At 38.6% G+C, this 18,733-nt stretch overlaps 1 protein-coding gene across 4 annotated transcripts in view; it reads left to right on the forward strand.

The window, feature by feature from the left end:
- The window catches only part of MOSPD2 (motile sperm domain containing 2), a 43,684-nt gene that overhangs the window by 10,275 nt on the left and 14,676 nt on the right, over positions 1-18,733 (forward strand). For all 4 annotated transcript variants that reach the window (XM_072994354.2, XM_020786795.3, XM_078390397.1 and 1 more), the window contains exons 7-12: positions 2,939-2,977; positions 4,691-4,815; positions 5,921-6,091; positions 10,151-10,263; positions 14,904-15,000; positions 18,103-18,199. In XM_072994354.2, coding sequence (XP_072850455.2) covers positions 2,939-2,977; positions 4,691-4,815; positions 5,921-6,091; positions 10,151-10,263; positions 14,904-15,000; positions 18,103-18,199 — 642 coding nt within the window. The remainder of the gene's footprint in view (positions 1-2,938; positions 2,978-4,690; positions 4,816-5,920; positions 6,092-10,150; positions 10,264-14,903; positions 15,001-18,102; positions 18,200-18,733) is intronic.

The raw sequence follows: 18,733 nt of genomic DNA on the forward strand, positions 1-18,733 counted from the left end.
AATTAAAAAAAGTGTCTTAGAAGGGTAAAAAACGGTTCTAAATGCTTGGATTCGTTAGAGGACCCCTTAAGTCATGTGCAAACCTGATTTGGCTTTGATCTGACTTTTCGTTAATTTTTTGTGAATTCTTTTTTTTTTTTTTTTTTGGCCCATAGGAACCAATGGACCTGTCAAAATCTGACAGCTCCATGCTTTCCTATGGGGGAGAAAACAATTCACCATAAATTAACGAAAGTTCAGATCAAAGCCAAATCAGGTTTGCACACGACCTAGGGGGTCCTCTAACGAACCCAAGCATTTAGAACAGTTGCTGAGTCTTCGTTAATTTTTTGTGAATTTTTTCTTCCCCCATAGGAAATAATGGAGCTGTCAGATTTTGACAGCTGTCAAAGTTGGGGGGAAAAAATTCAGAAAAAATTAACGAAAAGTCAGATCAAAGCCAAATTAACTTTTGCATCGGTTTTAGAGGGTGCAGAAGCTAATCCAAGCATTTAAAACCATTTTTGACCCTTTTATGGCACACTTAATTTTGCAAAAATTGACTTCGCAAAGCCGTTGAAATGTATTGAGTCAGCTTCAATACATTCCAATGGAGGAAACATTGTTTCGCTTAGCGATGTTTCCTATGGGTTTTTTCGCTTAACAACGGCAATCCGTTCCAATTGGAACGGATTAACCGGTTTCCAATGCATTCCTATGGGAAATGGTGTTTCGCATAGCGATGGTTTCACATAGCGATGGTTTTTTGGAACCAATTAACATCGCTATGCGAGGCACCACTGTATATCAGCTCAGCTGTAGAAAAGTCCAATGGACTGGTGATCTAGTGGTTATCAAATACAGTTTCTGAGAAGGGAAGCTTTGAAATAGCATAGTAGCAGTGTGAAGAATAATTATTAGCACTGGGTGTTTCTAAGAAGCAGATTAATGACATAAACTTTCAAGCTATCCATTCGCTTACCCCCCATAAATATTTTGTCTGTAAAGTGGAGGTGCACACTCACTGCAGTCAACATAAAAAGACCGAAAATTGTACTTTTTTTCCTTTTGCAGTAGAAATAATTATTCGCAGCAAGTATGCCCACACCGTAGTCTTTAAAGGTTATACCACAACTAGGAAGCTTCATCATTCAACCATTTAGATGGTTAATAAGCTATAGTTCTGTTCTGATTGAAGCTAACAAGTGGGCTTACCCCCCAGTATTTAAGTTCATGTGAAAGGTTGGGCAGTGAATTTGTTAAGGAGGAATACAGAAACTTGTTTAACTGTCGGATAGGCACTCTATAAATAAATAGAACCAGCAATCTGTATTTCACTTTGACTTTAGATAATTATATCTCAACTTACTAGTCAAAATGTAAATGAGCCTTTTTGCATAATTAACCCAGAAATCTTTTACTACATTTTCCTGTCTTGCCCAAACTGGAAAACATTGTGTCCTCCCAACTAGAAAACTAGTACAGTGGTACCTCAATTTACAAACTTAATCTGTTCCAGAAGATGGGCATAATGCAAAATAGTCATAAGTCGAAGCACCATTTCCCATTGAAATGCATTCAAATGCAATTAATCCGTTCTGGCTGAAGGAAAAAAAATCACCAAAAAAAATCACTGCAAGACCCATTGGAAACAGGATTAATCCATTCCAGCCGAAGGGGGGGGGGAAGCAAGCAGAGCATGCAAGACACATCAGAAATTGACACATCAGGAAAGCAAAGCAGAAAGCAAGTAAAGCATGCAAGACACATTGGAAAGGGGGGGAAAGCAAAGCAAAATGCAAGCGAAGCATGCAAGACACATCGGAAAGGGGGGAAAGCAAAGCAAAAAGCAAGCGAAGCATGCAAGACACATCGGAAATGGGAGGAAACCAAAGCACCAACCCCCCCCAAGACTCCTCAGAAATGGGGGGGGTTCCAAAAAAGCAAACAAACCCCCAAGGCCCATCAGAATTGGTGGGGGGAAACTCCAGAAAGCAAGCAGTCTCCCCAGAATCAGAAATGGGGCGGGAACCCAAAAACAAACAAACCTCCCAGGACCCATCAGCACAGAAACATAACCCCCCTAGCCCAAAGCCACACTGCAAAACCCACCTAGAACAGTTTTTAAAAAGCAGAAAGCAGCACCTTACCTTACCAACGCATACTCCCTAACTGCTGGAACAAAAGAGCTACAAAGAAGCAGTCACTTTGCCTACCAGAAGTTAGCAGTTTGAATTTCCCACCTTTTCCCCCCTGCCTTTTTCTTGTAACTCGAGGCTCTGGCCGCAAGTCGAAGCAAAACTTAGTGTCTGGAGCTGGTCGTAACTCGAAATGGTCGTAAGTCGGGACGTTCATAAGTTGAGGCACCATTGTATTATGAGCTTTGGAAGAAGCCAAGATCTTTAGCAAACCTTCAGAAGATAGTTTAAGATCCCAGATTGTTCCAAAGGTTGTTGCTGTAGTTTCCCAGCTCAGATAACACATATGGCTCCTTTCTGCTTTGCTTCAGTAGAAAAGTCAAGGAATTTCTTCAGTAGAAAAGTCAAGGAATGTGATGCTGGTGAGAAATGTCTCCCATATTTGAAGTGAATAGGAAAAAATTTTTGTGTAGAGCTGCTTGATTGGGGTAAGACTAGACTGGTTCCAGTTTAGTTATAGACACCTGAGTGTCATTCGAATGGAAGCTAAAAGCCTGTTCAGCTCACAGAAGTGTGGCTTTCTTTTGAGTACATGCATTACACATACACACCCTTTAGTAATTCATTTTGTCTTGTTAGTCCTTACGGTGTTAGTGCTTGTTTGGATGTTTCACATTAACACAAAAAATGGAGGAAAACATGCCATTTCTTTAAAACAAATGTGTTTGAAATGAGCTTCAGTTCAGCAGTCACTGAACACTAATAATTCAAAATGGCAATATTTAATAAGTTTTTTGTAACAAAACATTCTATATTTGCAGCAAAAATTGTGATCTTTGAACTACCCTGGATAATGAATGGTAAGTTACAGTTTTAAGCTATATTTAAGTTACAGAGTCTGAAAAGGTTGTTAGTGGGAGCTATACTTCAGATATCTTAGATTATTATATGGTGGCTTTCAGGGCAAGAGGTTTTGATGTTATCTTCCCTGTAGAGGTGAATGATTAATAATTTCTTTTCTTTTTGGTAACCACATAAGGTATGTGGTGACTTTTTTTTTAAAGGTTCCCCTTGACAATTTTTTGTCCAGTCGTGTTCGACTCTAGGGGGCGGTGCTCATCCCCCTTTCCAAGCCATAGAGCCAGCATTTTGTCCTAAGACAATCTTCCATGGTCACGACTTAGACACGGAACGCTGTTACCTTCCCACCGAGGTGGTCCCTATTTATCTACTTGCATTTGCATGCTTTCGAACCGCTAGGTTGGCGGGAGCTGGGACAAGCGATGGGCGCTCACTCCGTCATGTGGATTCGATCTTACGACTGCTGGTCTTCTGACCCTGCAGCACAGGCTTCTGCGGTTTAGCCCGCAATGCCACCACGTCCCATGTGGTGACTTATTACCATGAGGCAATTTGTCACCTTTACACTTGTAAGTGTATCTGACATATTTTTAATCAGTGTCACTAGAATGTATGGTATCATAAGAAACTCGTTTTTACTTTTAATGTGAACTAAATTTTCTTAAGTTTTTGTGTTCATTTTAAATTATAAATTGTTTTTGGTTAATTTTTATTTATTTATTTATTTATTAGATTTCTATCCCGCCCCCTAGACAAAGTCTACTCAGGGCAAGTTCCATTAAACATTATACACTAAAACAATTAAAACAATTCAAAACTATAATGTTAGTAATGCTCAAGATGGGAAAACAAAATTATAATAAGAATAAAGTCAAGTATTGACAGGAGGGAAGGCCTGCCTGAAGAGCCAAGTTTTTAACTGGCTCTTAAAAACACATTATATTTAATTGGTTAAAACACAGGTGAATGATGACAAACAGGTGAAGAAGTCTATGGGTTTCTTAATAATCGGAGAAGGGGCAATGAGACAAAATATCTGGGAAATAAATAAAACAAAGGGTTTGATAGCATTGACATCTACAGATGGCAAATTTAGCATTATAATCCTATCCATAGTTGCATAATCTTTACTAGTCTGATCCATATTTGGAGGAAAACAAGCCATGTTACGTGGGTTCAGTTCTGCATAAGCAGTTCTGCCTCTTTAGGGAATCAGAAAGTGAAGCTTTCTGCTTACATTGTCTTGGAATGGAAGATAAAGTACAAAAAAGATGTATCATTATGCATATACTTAGAGTGCATAGAGTTGATCAATGGTCTATGCTCGCTTTCGGAAGAGCTGTAGCTTCAACCATAACATTTTTATTTTAGACCAAAGAGTATTTCCTCTTTTGATGTTCTAACATATTTGTATTTTTATGCTTGATCTTAAGTTTTATTTTGTGTAGTCTCAAAAAAAGACAGGAAGCGTAAAATCCCCTTACTTGTTTGTTTCTACCCACCAGTTTTTAAGCCTGGTTGCATCTGTTTTAGATCATTCAAAACATAATCTAAATGTTTCACTCTAGATTTGATAGAGATATGAACAATATTCTTGACCAGGCTATTCTAGGACATTGGCACTGTAACTAGTGGATCTCTTCTAAAGGATCTTGTGCATTACTGTCTGCATGAATAAAAATAGACTTCTTTCAAATTTCTTTTAAACCTAGCTGCTTTTAAACTTGTGAAAAGTTGGCTGGGCCCAGAAGCAGTAACTCTGTTGAAGCTAACCAATAAGAATGAAATCCAGCAGTATATCAGTGCTGAGTATCTGCCACCTTATATGGGTGGTACTGTAAGTATATTAGTATATCATAAATGTGCTAGTACAATTGATACTAATGTTCTGTTTGGTATGAGAAGGGGAAGACAATATTTAATCATAATAGTATATAGATTTATTTCCTCTGCTGTTTTGTTTCAGGGTAGTTGGTTTAAAAGCAATTGTGGGCCACATGTGACTCATACACAATGTGACAAAGTCATATGTATCCCAGCATCACCAAAGGAAGCCTTTAGTGAACATCCATTTGTTACTGCTGATAACATCACCATTGCGCACATGGAGCTGTGCATCATGATTTCAGCTATTGTCTTACAAAGCAATTCACCCATTTGAAAAGAAAAAAAATCACATTCTTCAGGGTTTCCTGTTTTTCCAGTGGAAGAATTGAACATTTGTGTTGCAAGGAAAGTCTGAAGACTGAGGGTTTTTTTTAATTCTAATGCTTCCATTTCTAATGACTCCCCGTTCCACAAACGTCTCCCACACTCATCTCATACTGAATGATTTTCCCATTCACAATTTTCCATGGTGTAATATCTGTGACCAAAGCAGTAATACTGGTGAATTTTGAAAATGTGTCAAAAAGTATTTGCACATGTCTGTATTTTAACTCAGTGGTTCTTAACCTTTGTTACTCAGTTGTTTTTGAACTGCAACTCCCAGAAACCCCAGCCAGCAGAGCTGATGGTGAAGGCTTCTGGGAGTTGCAGTCCAAAAACATCTGAGTAACAAAGGTTAAGAACCAGTGTTTTAACTGATAAAGCATTGTAATAACTGTGTAAATAAATGCAGGAACTATGTTAAATGGTAGCCTGATAATAATTGGGCACTACATCTTGGCTGAAATCCTGTTGAGTAACTATGCATGTCTGAAGGCTAATGACATCAGCCATAGACATTAATTTTTAACATAAAGTTTCCTTCCCCTGCCCTTGATTCCAGAGCTCTATAGAGATCCCTTTCAAACTGGGGAAGTCTCTGAGAGCCTTGGGAAGAAGAAGCAGGGTGAGTCTTTAATGTTGTCAGTCCTGCTCTTTTGGTATGTATTGTTAGATGATGATTCTATGCTACTTCTTCCCCACACCTGTAATATACTAAATTCCTTATGTTACAGGATACCTTCAAGTACAGCTATCCTCCATTAGTTGATGATGATTTTCAAACTCCACTATGTGAAAATGGACCCATTACTTGTGAAGATGAAACTGAAAGCAAAGAAGAAATAGATACAGATAACAAAGAGAGTCCAGATCCTAATGAAGAGCAACCAACTAATTCAAAAAAGGTATCCCTGGACTGAAGTGCCCATAGGGAAAAAAATAACAGCAACAATTGTGTAGCAGATTTCAAAGTACTTACTGTTTATTAAAAACACCAAATAAAGCATGAGGGTTACTGGTTGGTTGTTATATCCTGCTTTTAAAATCATGAACTGAGGCCTAGACATGGATCTGTCCTTCTTTTGTAGTTCTGGGTCTTTGAAGCTGTTGCTGAACTGCTAGCACTTAGACACATTTTATCTTTGGTTTTAAAATGTGGACTTTTGCCTGAGAAGCGATACAGTTGAGATACCAAGAGGATACCTGCTCATATGTGGTTTTGTTATCTCATTTTCTTCCTTTCTGTGTGGTCTTGTGTTTTTTTTTCCCTTTGGCCGTTACTGAAACTGGCTTCCTTTTGTGAAGTATAACCAACAGAAGTTAAGTGTTTTGGGATCTTGTGTGGTTAGCTTTAGAACTCATTTATAAACAATATAATAAATACAAGCCCTTCCACCCTGTGCTTTGTCCGACTCAGATCTGAATCCAGCATCAGAGTTCACATCTGCACTTGAGGTCTGAAGGCTTGAATAGAGAACATCAGTGGTTACCTGTGTTTCTCCCACATTCCTACAAGCCAGTTTATATCCATAATTCTTCTAATTCCTCAATTCCTAGCTACTTACACAGACGTCATGTTTAATCCTCACATTTGGCAGCCAAAATGGTCTATATGTGTTATATGTAGCATATATCAAGCATTGTGATTGCTTTCACTTCTTTGTTTCAATTATTTGTCACTTCCATTCTCATGACTGTACATGTAGCATGTTGGTTCATGGATTACTGTCAGGGTTCCTTTTAATTTTTATCCGTGCTGCACAGGAGCTTTGCCTTTCTGTGCAGAAGTAAACAGGCATTGGCACTGGCTACCACTGCACAGCAATAGTGGAGCTGTATGCGTGTGCGGGCACACATACACACTCACAAACACACACCCCTCTCTTAGAGGGAACGTTGATTACTGTGGAAAATGACATATATTTGTTCTTGGATTCCCCCCCCCCCCATGGCACTTTTTGCTTTCCCTTTAGCATGTTTATATTTTACGTATTACAGTTTCCTGCATGATGTTCAGAAACATACTTAGAATGTATGGTGACTGCCTCTGTTTCAGAATTCAGTAGGCCAGAATAAGATAGCAATAATCCTGTTCAAAGCTCACTAGTGATATCACATGACTTTTTGAAAATTTTACTACAGTGTCATTTTAATAAAAAATAATGGCTGAAATCCTATTGCACAGTTACGCAAAAGGTGTAACTTCTAGTGGCAAATGGCTGCCAAGGTAAGAAATGCCTATAGGCATTATCTGTTGCATTCTGAGTTGTGCTGCCTACAGAGATTAATTTGTGGCACTTCACTAAAGGTTATACTTTTCATGTAAATATGACATAATTTCGGCCAAAATTTTATATCAATAATAAAATTGAATTTGGAGGAGAAACATTGAATTTAGGCACAACATTCCACTGGGTAGCAGTATTTTTCTATCGTTCATCATATTGGGTTGCTCAGCCTCTATAGACAATGTTTTTTCTTTTTACCTTTTATTGTATAATGTTCACTGACTATTTAATTTAATGTAGTGACTGAGGTAACCAAACATTAAGATTAATTGTCATTACTCGCAACTTGTAATTCTGACTTCCACTGTCTGTATGCTTCTGCCGGTGATGAAGAGCACAAAAATATGTCAGGAATTGTGAAAGTTTAGAAATATTCAACTGCAATAATTTTGTTTCTTTAATATCTGAAAAAGGTTTGTGGTATTTTGTGCCACCATATAGCAAGTTTGGAAGGCAGCTGACACAATTTTATTTATTTATTTAATTTATATGCCGCCCACGCTACCCAAAGGTCTCTGGGCAGCTTACAACAAGCTTATATAACAAGAAGATAAATAATGACCTCAAATTGAAAGTTCTTGGAAAATTCTAAGACATAATGATAAAGATTGCTCTGGAGAGGTAACAAAATAGGTGCCAAACATAAACCAGGAGAGTTGGGCGTTTCATAAGTGCAGTAGTACAACTGACAAGGTACTTGCAGCAACTTGCTGAATGTTACTTGGCATTCGTGGCCAATGGATGAATTCAAAAGATGTTTTAGGTTCCAAGCAGCCACATATGAGATAAAACATTCATCTTAGGTACTCTGTTCTCAAGTCATTTAGGTGGTTTAAAGTCAACATAATACTTTGAATTAAACCCTGGAAAGTACTGAGTGCCAATAAGCTTGGTGATGCTGTGGTTAAACTGCAGTACTGCAGTTAAGCCTCTGCTTATAGCCTGAGTTTGATCCTGACAGGTTCAGGTAGCCAGGGTTGACTCAGCCTTCCCCTGTCCGAAAGTTGGCAAAATAAGTGCCTGGCTCACTGGGGGGGAGGGAGTATTCTTTGCAGAATTGTAAACTGCCCAGAGAGTGCTCTGGCATAATGAGGTGGCATATAAGCCGAAACAATACATAAACCATTGGTATCACAAGATCATGAAGACCAGTCATTGGTGGGGATTTTTAAAATCTGTTACGGATCAACTGAAGTTTCCAAACCGTTTTCAGAGCCAATCCCACATACAGTACAGTGAACTAATCCATCTAGGATGTTACCAGAAGAAGCCAAATTACTGCCAGACTGTTCAGATACGGCTGTGTTTAATATATCAAACTAACCTGACTACTGTATATCACAAGAGTCCTACTGCATCAGACCAAAGATTTACCTAGTTCTGCACTTCAGTTTTCTCACTGGCCAACCTGTGGCCTATGGGAAGCCTATAAACCAAACTGAAGAATATCTTTCTTGCTGTTCCACAAAAAATGTTTTCAGGAGTGTGATGCTTCTGATACTAGGAGTGGTGTATGACTAGTAACTGCTAAGAGATATATTCTCTGTGAATTTTTCAAAGCCCCTGTTTAAACCATCCTACGTTTGTAGTCATTGCAGCATCCCGCAACACATTCTACAGACTAACCATGCACTTGTAATGCCCATTCAATAAGCTTCATGTATAGGAGGAGAAAGGTGCTCTGCCTTATTTCACCACACCATATACAATTTTATATTTATTCTAATTCTTTTTTTTTCTGAACTAAATGACCCCTGTTGTGACCTTGTAGGACAAGCACATAGAATGCAATGTGTGCTTCACAATCAGATCCAAAGTGATTTAGTTTTCAAACGGGAAAAGACCTTTAAAAATTCAGGTGCATTAATGTCTCTTTGATGGGTTTTTTTTTCCTTCCTGTTCTCTGCCCCAAAATTATGTAGAAATCGTTTGGCATCAATTTAAAATGATAAATTAGGTAATGTATGTGTAATTCATAGTATTGAGGATATTATTTGCATTTTAAACATTGATACCTGCTATGAGTGCTCATAATGTACCCGAATTACTATCCTATTGCCTACAGTAAATCTGGAATGGAAGGGAAGTTGTATATGTGTTCCTCCTACTCTGGCAGGCTCCCTATCATGTGCCCATTCTCGTACTGATCACAAGATCAGTCACACAACTGATCTCACAATAGAGAGCCTGCCAGAGCAAAGAGTATACTTATGCAATTTCCGTTCCGCTCTGTTTAGCCAGCAGGATGCTAGTCTTAGATATAAATCAGTCATTCTAGCAAATATTGGGATTTCCTTGGCAGAAGCAGTTTCTATCCACCTCTATAGCTGACAATTACTGTTCCTTTTTATTAGAGCAGAACAAGGAAACAGAAAACAAAATTGTCAGTATATTAATGGCTTTATATGACTCTGTAGTGCAACTACACTTTGAAGTATTGCATACAGTTGGTGTTACTGAACTTAAAAAGAGATGTAGAACTGGCACAGTTCCAGAAAATGACATTTAAAATGATTAGGCAACTGAAACCATTTTTAATTTTTTTATTGTAAAGTGACATAATTAAGTCAGTGAACGAAGTATAATCCATGACAAGTAATTTCATTGTACTTGATTACAAAATAGCATTGCCTTTTGTATATATATAATTAGTATTCCTTGTTTCTGTTTACCTAGGCCAGTTCTGCAGAACAAACTCCTAAATCGGAAGAGTGTGACAAACTAGATTCCAAAACAAAAAATGCAAAAAAAGCACTTACAACCTTTAAAGGACCTTTATTGCATATCAGGTAAGATCAGAATAAGTGCATTTATTCGGCAAAGCATTTCATATTTTAAAGTTGTGGCTCTGGCATTTACCTTTTTTTCTGTGTATACAATTTATTCTATTTATATCCTGCCTATATGGTCGTTGCCCCCCAATGTATAAGATGACCCCCTAATTTTTAGTCTTGGTGGAGGAGCAGTCAATGGGCAACCACTAGGGGCTGCTCCTCCGCCTCTGGTCTTCTGCAGCTGCTACCTCCACCTCCATCGCCTCTTCCAGTACAACTGCTGGGGCTTACTTCCAGCTCACGTCACCACCTTGTCCCGTGCCAAAGGAGATGATCGCTGGAGGAGGTGATTTGATGGCAGCGGCAGCAGTGAGAGGTGGCCAAGCGCGGCTGCTCCTTTGCCTCTGCCTCCTGCTGCTGCTGAGCCCGTGAGTGGCGCTGGCAGCAGCAGCAGGAGGAGGAGGCAGAGACTGAGGCAAAGAAGCAGCCACGCTTGGCCGCCTCTCACTGCTGCCCATTGACTGCTGCCGCTGGCGCCGGATCACCTCCTCCAGTGATCATCTCCTTCAGGCAGGGGACAAGGTGGCGATGTGAGCTGGCATAAGCCCTGGCAGTGGCACTGGAGGGGGTGATAGGTCGGCGGAGGCAGCAGTCAGTGGGCAGCTGCGAGAGGCGGCTGAGCGCAGATGCTCCTCCATCTCCTGCTGCTGCCTTCCCTGTATAAAATGACCCTCAATTTTTCATCTAATTTAGGAAAAAGTGTCATTTTATATACAGAAAAATATGGTAAAAGTTATTGGAACTGGAGGGACAGGATGTTTCACATTGTAAGAACTGCTCAACTGTCATTGATTCTGAAATGTCTGCATCTGGTCTTTTGAAATCTGTGATGTCTCTGTATGGTATGTATAGATGAATAAATAAAAATATTCATGAGCAGGATTTCTAAAGTAAAGTCATAAATAGTACTTCTTATTGTTGAAGGTTGTTCCCCTTTCCTATATTGATTGATATCACTGTTCAAATGTGTATAAGCCCAGTGTTATTTAAATTGGCATCCTGATGAGTTCTACCATTTGTCCTGGGCAACTAGAAGACACAGATAATTTTCTTTTTCCTGTGAATCAAGTTTGTGGACCATAAGTTGTCACCAGAATTAAGCTGCAGTAATCAAGAAAGCTATGGATCAGGAATTCCCTCAAACTGGGTAGCTATAGGCAATCACTGTATCTTTTTTTCCTCAGCCCTTATTTATATTTTTGGGGATAACAATAGCCTAAAGTGTTTCTGTAAGGATTCCTAAAATAGAATGGAGCCCTAAATAACTGCTCACTATTTGTTGTGGTAGTTGCAAAACAGATCCCTGGTACTTCTCATCCTGGATGCTGACCAAAGAGTCTCTTGTGTTGTATTTGATTCATTTTTCCCCCCAAACAATTTTTATTATTGTATTTGGTTCAGTGCAAATATCATGGCTGTTTTCCTCTAGAAGCTCAGAAAGTCAAAAGAGAAAGAGCTATTTTTTTTGTCATTCATTCCTTAATGCAGTGGTTCGCTCCTTTCCCAGTTCCTCTGAAGTAATGACATGTAGCGCTGTTGTGGGAGTAAAATACTGTACATTCAAGGGTAGGAGCAAATGATAGGCTGAGGAAAATGTTCTGTTTTATTTAATTATTGTTTTAATTTTTACTGCACAGAAAATGTCTGTAATATAAACTGTAGCATACATTTGATGAAGTTTCTGAACATTGTTTCAACTTTTCTGATTTAAGTTTTCAGCATTGTCAGAAAATGTTTATAAAAGTGAGCTTTTGAATATCTTTGAAATTGTAACTAATTCATGTTCCAGTGAAACATTTTCTTTGATACTAGATTTGACTAATCTGAACTTTAGCCATAATCACACAGAGCAAAGTCTGTAGCCATTACATTGGGTGTACTGCAGCCCATGATGCCCCTCATCTGGCATACATAATTTCCTCTCTTCATCCCAGTCAGAGATAACAGGCTGTTTAAAGTCCAGTAAGGTTATATGGTGAAATGAGTTCTGGTTTGCATAATGAGGAGAGCTGTGTGAAACAAGAGTTCTGTTCGTGGGCAGTTTTGTGTGCTGGAGGAATTCACTGGCAAATCATAACATTTATACTTGGCCTTCCCCGTGCTTTGGGAAGGAGCCTCCCCAAAGAATGTGAGGCCTATGGACACATTTGGACATTCGCTGCATAACAACAGCACATTGTCAACTAATCCTTCCACTGCTTATAGCTACCATAGCTGGCCAGTTTGACATGAATGAAGAAGAGCTGCTGCTTGAACAGACCTCTAACAATCCTGCCTTTCAAACTGGAGTGTGGCTCCATGGCTGAAAAGTGCTCCTTACCCCTGTTTTACGTTATTGTGATTTAAATTGCATCTAAGATCTATAAAAATGCATGGTTTTTAATATGTAGCGGAAAATATTCTATAGACAGAAAAAAATCTAATACAGTGGTGCCTTGCTTAACAGGCGCTCCGTTTAGCGATGAAACCGCATGGCGACGAGCTTTTTGCGATCACAAAAGCGATTGCATTGCGATGTTTCCTATGCGGTTTTTTCGCTTTGCGACGATCGGTTCCCTGTTTTGCTTACCGATCATCGCAAGGTTTTTTAACAGCTGATCGGCGGGTCCAAAATGGCCACCGGGTTAAAAAATGGCCGCCCGCTGTGTTTTCGCGCCGATTCCTCGCTTTAGAGGCAGCGAAAATGGCCACTGTATGGAGGATCTTCGCTTTAAGGTCAGTTTTTTGCCCATAGGAATGCATTAAGCAGGTTTTAATGAATTTCTATGGGCTTTTTAAAATCGCATAGCGACGAAATCGCTTAGCAGCGATTTTTGCTGCACGGATTAATGTCGCTATGCGAGGCACCACTGTATATACAATAATATCCCGTCAAAATGTAATTCAGGAGTGAGATATTAACATTTTTGTAATTGAACTGTTCATATAAAATGAATGAGTGGCCGGAAGTGTTATTGCTATCACTTGTAAGTTATCCTTGTATTATGTCCTTTCATTATTTCTGGACAGTAAAGTCTTGCAAATCACAGAATGCTTAAGAATTTAGAGGGTGATGTAGTAATTCCAAATAAAGTCAAATATGATGATATTTTTCTGATCTTCCATAAATACCTTTTTTGAACTTCAACTTATTTTGTTTTTAGAGAGGTTGGCACACACACTTCATTGTTATACCTATGTTCAGAATGCAAATAAATAAATAAATAAATAAATAAATAAATAAATAAATAAATCTGACTTGTTCTTTTCACCAGTTTTAAAGTTGTTTTGTGCCCAGCATTTCTCATGCTGCATGCACCTCACCCAAAAATGAATTTACAAAGCAGTGGCTGTAAGCTTATTGCTTAGCTTAAGAAAGCTGTTTCTTAGCATAAGAAAATGGTTAACTTTCAGTCCATTCCTAGAGGTCTTCATCATTCTTGATTCCCAAGAATTGTAGCAGGCACTCATTCTTCGATGGCTAGGAACAGACTGAATGTTATGAATTTTCTCATGCTAAGCAACAGGATTTCAGCCAGCTTGTGATATGGGATCGGAGTCTACGCGAAACAAAAAATAATCTACAATTTTAACATTTCCAAGTCTATGGGTACATGTAAATAAGCTGCTTGGATCTTAGCAATTGATTGTAGTGCACAAATATTACTGTTCTTTTTGCTATAGAATAAAATAAAACAAGCAAACTTCGCTTAGATGTGTGCATGACTTAAATACTGAAATAAATAGCTGATGGAAAATTCCTCTACTCAACTTGTACAGCATTTTATTTTCAATTGTTAAGACCAAGATTCATTCAGTTTCCACCATCTTTTATTAAAAATAAAGTGTAGGGTAGCATGACTTGGAGAACTCCTCCAGTCTGGCTGTTTAAGGTAACTGTGATTTCAAGACCACAGTTCCATATTCTGTAGTGGAAAGATACAACTTGGTCTGTTCCAGTTGTTTTGTACTATTATTATTTTATTATTTATTATTTATTTAATTTATACCCCGCCTATCTGGTCGGTGAGGACCACTCTAGGCGGCTAACAACAACACTAGACCAGTGGTTTCCAACCTTGGGTAGCCCAGGTGTTCTTGGACTACAACCTGGCCAGTATAGCTAGTGGTGAAAGGCTTCTGGGAACTGCAGTCTAAGAACACCTGGTTTACCTAAGGTTGGTAACTGCTGTACTAGACTGTTCATGATCTGTAGCTGTTACAATAGTCAGGAATGTTTTGTCAACCATTGCCCAAAGCATCAGACAGCCTCAGGTTTGCTTTCCTTGCTATATGTTTTTTTAACACAGCCAAAATACAAAGTTTTGTCTAGTTGACTTTTTTCATGGTACTGTATTTAGATTAAATTAATGTGTATTTTTTCCAAATATTGAAACATTTAAAATATGTCTGAAATGCTGGAATATAAATGAAGCATGTTGATTAATATGAAATGACTAAAGTGAAGCTGCTATTTTAAATTTAGACTCTTTAGAACTGGGCTACACACAGGCTGGTATCTAATGCATGGGCTTTATTATTTTTTAAGAAAACATTGGATGTTGTCAAGCTTGAAGCACACATACTTACCATAAAATACTTGCTGTTTTTGTTAGCCCAGCAGAAGAACTACATTTTGGTTCCAAGGAAACTGGAGAGAAGAAATGCTTGATAGTTCTGACAAATGTGACTAAAAACACAGTGGCATTTAAGGTACTGTTTTGTTTATGGAGTAAATATGGTCTGAATAATAATACAGTGGTGCCTCACACAACGATGTTAATTGGTTCCAAAAAAATCAAGGTTGTGTGAAACATCGTTCTGTGAAACACCATTTCCCATAGGAATGCATTGAAAACCGGTTAATCCGTTCCAATTGGAACGGATTGCCGTCCTTGAGCGAAAATCCCCATAGGAAATATCGTTGAGTGAAACAATGTTTCCTCCATTCAAATGTATTGAAGCCGACTCAATGCATTCGAATGGCATTCCGATGTCTCTTTTCCCTCATTTAAAAGTGCCTTAAACTGTTTGAAACCTGTTTTAAATGCTTGGCATCGATAGTCCAGCTTGTGAAACGTATGCAGACTTAATTTGGTGTTGTTCTGAGTCGTCGTTAATTTTTGGTGATTTTTTGTTTTCTCCATTGAAAGCCATTAGACAGACCATTCAATGGCTTTCAATGGAGAAAACAAAAAATCACCAAAAATTAACGAAGACTCAGAACAACACCAAATTAAGTTTGCATAGGTTTCAGGAGGTGGGCTAACAATAGCAAGCATTTAAAACACTTTTCAAACAGTTTAAGGCACTTTTACAGGAGCGAAAAGGCACATCCGAAAGGGCTCTTTGATCTCCGTTTCCCTGCTTTTGAAGCTCTTTCCAATGTGCCTTTTCGCTCCTGTAAAAGTGCCTTAAACTGTTTGAAAAGTGTTTTAAATGCTTGCTATTGTTAGCCCACCTCCTGAACCCTATGCAAACTTAATTTGGTGTTGTTCTGAGTCGTTGTTAATTTTTGGTGATTTTTTTGTTTTCTCTCTCATTGAAATGTATTGGACGGACAGTTTGCAAGCATTTAAAACAGGTTTCAAACAGTTTAAGGTACTTTTAAATGAGGGAAAAGAGACAGCATTGTGTGAAAATCCCCCATAGGAAACATCGTTGTGTGAGGCGGCAAATTTATCAGAAAAAGCCATCACTGCTTGAATTCATCGTTGTGTGAGGCACCCGTTGTGCGAGGCACCACTGTACTTCATTGTTTTCAGTATGAAATGCCAAGCTATAAAGTCTACAATTGTAAAAACTGCTTGTAAAATCCAAGGGAGACAAACAGTCTTAAAAATAGATGTCCTCTAACAAGTTCATTAAAGGTTTCTGTTTTTTCCCTTTTAGAAATAGCAGTTAAATATTAGTAAAAAATACAAGTGAGAAAGAACAAAGATTCATAGGGGCCCTTCCAGCTCTGCAATTCTAAGATGATGATGATTTCTAAAATTAATTGTTTTATGAGAAGAGTAGGTGGGGAGAGGTGTTTCCACATCTCAGTACTAGAACTTGTAGTCATTTAATGAGATTAATAAATATATACAGTGATGCCCCACCTGACGACGATAATGCGTTCCAGCAAAATCGCTTTACAGCGAAATCATTGCCAAGCGGAAAAAAACCATTGGAATGCATTGAAAACCGGTCAGTGCATTCCAATGAGGGAAAATACCTGCTAGTCCAGCGAAGATCCTCCATAGGGCGCCCATTTTGCGATGCCTGTTTAGTGAAAATAGGTCCGGAAAACAGCGGGGGGGGGCATTTTGGGAACCGCCGATCAGCTGTTTTTAATCGTTGTCTAGCGAACAATCAGTTTGTGAAGGAGGGTCCAAATCATCGTGAAGCAAAAAAACCCATTGAAACCATCGTTTTGCAATCGCTATAGTGATCGCAAAAAACTCATATTTAAGCGATTTTGTCATCAGGCGGGGTCATTGTCAAGTGGTGCCCCACTGTAGTAGGTTCTGAGCAAAAAAAGAAACATGCAAGATTAATTCTAACGCCTTTGGGTAGTCACTTCTGCAGATCTTGTAGTCCTCCCCAAGTATGTTGATATCTCCTTCTTATGCAGGGATTGCATTATTTTGGTTATTTTGTATGGAAAATCAAGTTCACTATTTGTGTGTCAGAGCAGTACATATGTTGGGCTGTACTAGTAGATCTTTTAATGAATTGTATTAGATAAGCCTAATTTCACATGCTAAATTAAGAGAACGGGAAGTCACCAGTAACGAAATCCAGGTAAGCTTAGCTTAGTGTGGGTAGCACTGGAAATATATCCCAAAGCCTGCTGTTTCCACACTTTGCAGCTCCCTATTGAAAAGGGGCTAGGCTGGCTTCCTCTCTAGGCTTGCTTTTTATGGCAAGCAAATATGTTTTCTTCCAAACTGGCAATTAAGCTGGGTTGCAACTTGAGAGGTTTTAGTGGTTGGATGGTAATACTGCTTTTATTCATGTGGTGTTATTGTGTATTTAAAGTGTTCCTGTGTCTTAATTGGATTTCTGTTTATACTTCAGTGCAACTGGCAATCTGTATACTACTTCTGGGAGAAAAGTGGGGGGGAAGTATAATAGATAAATATGCTCAGAATGTAATGAGACCATTTGATCCTTGAACACAAAATATGCATCTCTTGTGATTCCGATTGGTAGAGTAGATCTAGACAAATAACAAAATGGCTCTGACGAGCCTAAGGCCATACCTCTGAAACAGTATGCTGGTTTTTCATGTACAGTATTACACTTTGATTAAGACTGGAATTCCTGTGTTCTTATGATGGTTGACATTTATTGTAGGGCAGTGTACTTGTATTTGAAGTGGTGAATATACTGATTCCAGACAGATTTACTTCGAAATAAAGCAGTTTACTTCCATGTATTCTTACTAATACATTCCTAACCCTGATGTTAGGAAAGTGTGAAGGCAAGAGGAGAAGGGGACAGCAGAGGATGAGATGGTTGGACAGTATCATTGAAGCAACAAACATGAATTTGATACAACTCTGGGAGGCAGTGGAAGATAGGAGGGCCTGACGTGCACTGGTCCATGGGGTCATGAAGAGTCGGACATGACTAAATGACTAAACAACAAGAAGAATTCTTAGGATGTCTGAGCTGCTTCATAAATAGGAAAAGGATGGTGAAATTGGAAGCAAAATGGGATTGCACTAATTTCTATGCTGCTTGTGCAGCAGTGGCATGTGAGGTTATTATGTAGGTGTTGCAACATTAAAACTGGAGAAATGATAGGTTTTCACATAATTACACTAGGTGAGAACAACTGCTCCTGACAAATACAGAGTGAAGCCAAGTAACAGCAGCTGTGAACCAGGCACATCGCTAGATATAGTAGTGTCTCTTCATGGTGGTAAGTAAAAACTTGCATATATGTTTATTAATGTAGTAAATTACTGGGATGTCAGTATGTTGAATCTTTATATCATTGACTCACAAACCCTGTTTAGTCAGAAACATTCTAGTTGAGTACTTTACTTCTCTCCGCTGCAGTAAGGGAGTCTGCCTCCTTTGAGTCCAGTTTCTAGTCTTTCTCAGGTAGTTTATTAGAATGTAAAATGACTGAACCACACTGAGAGGAAATTGACTTGCTCGGTCCCCTTAGAAAACCTGTAGAGTTATTGGCCATATTGTTTTGTTTGGGGCAAATAAGATAAACTTCCCAGTGTTTTAAGATCTTGCATTTAAATGGCTAGCCTCTGATTTTCAAACAAAAGTTGACTCTCATGTTTCATACCCTGGTATTCATGTGTGTTATTTAAATGACTAGTTGCAGCTAGTTTTTACTGTGAATAAAGAGCTTTGCAATTTAGAGGAAACTTACAAATATAAAGCATGTTTACAGTATACTTTAAAGACATTTAATTTTTATTTATTTTCTTGAGAG

The sequence above is a fragment of the Pogona vitticeps genome, chromosome 3 (genome assembly GCF_051106095.1).
Source record: "Pogona vitticeps strain Pit_001003342236 chromosome 3, PviZW2.1, whole genome shotgun sequence".
Classification (NCBI taxonomy): Eukaryota; Metazoa; Chordata; class Lepidosauria; order Squamata; family Agamidae; genus Pogona; species Pogona vitticeps.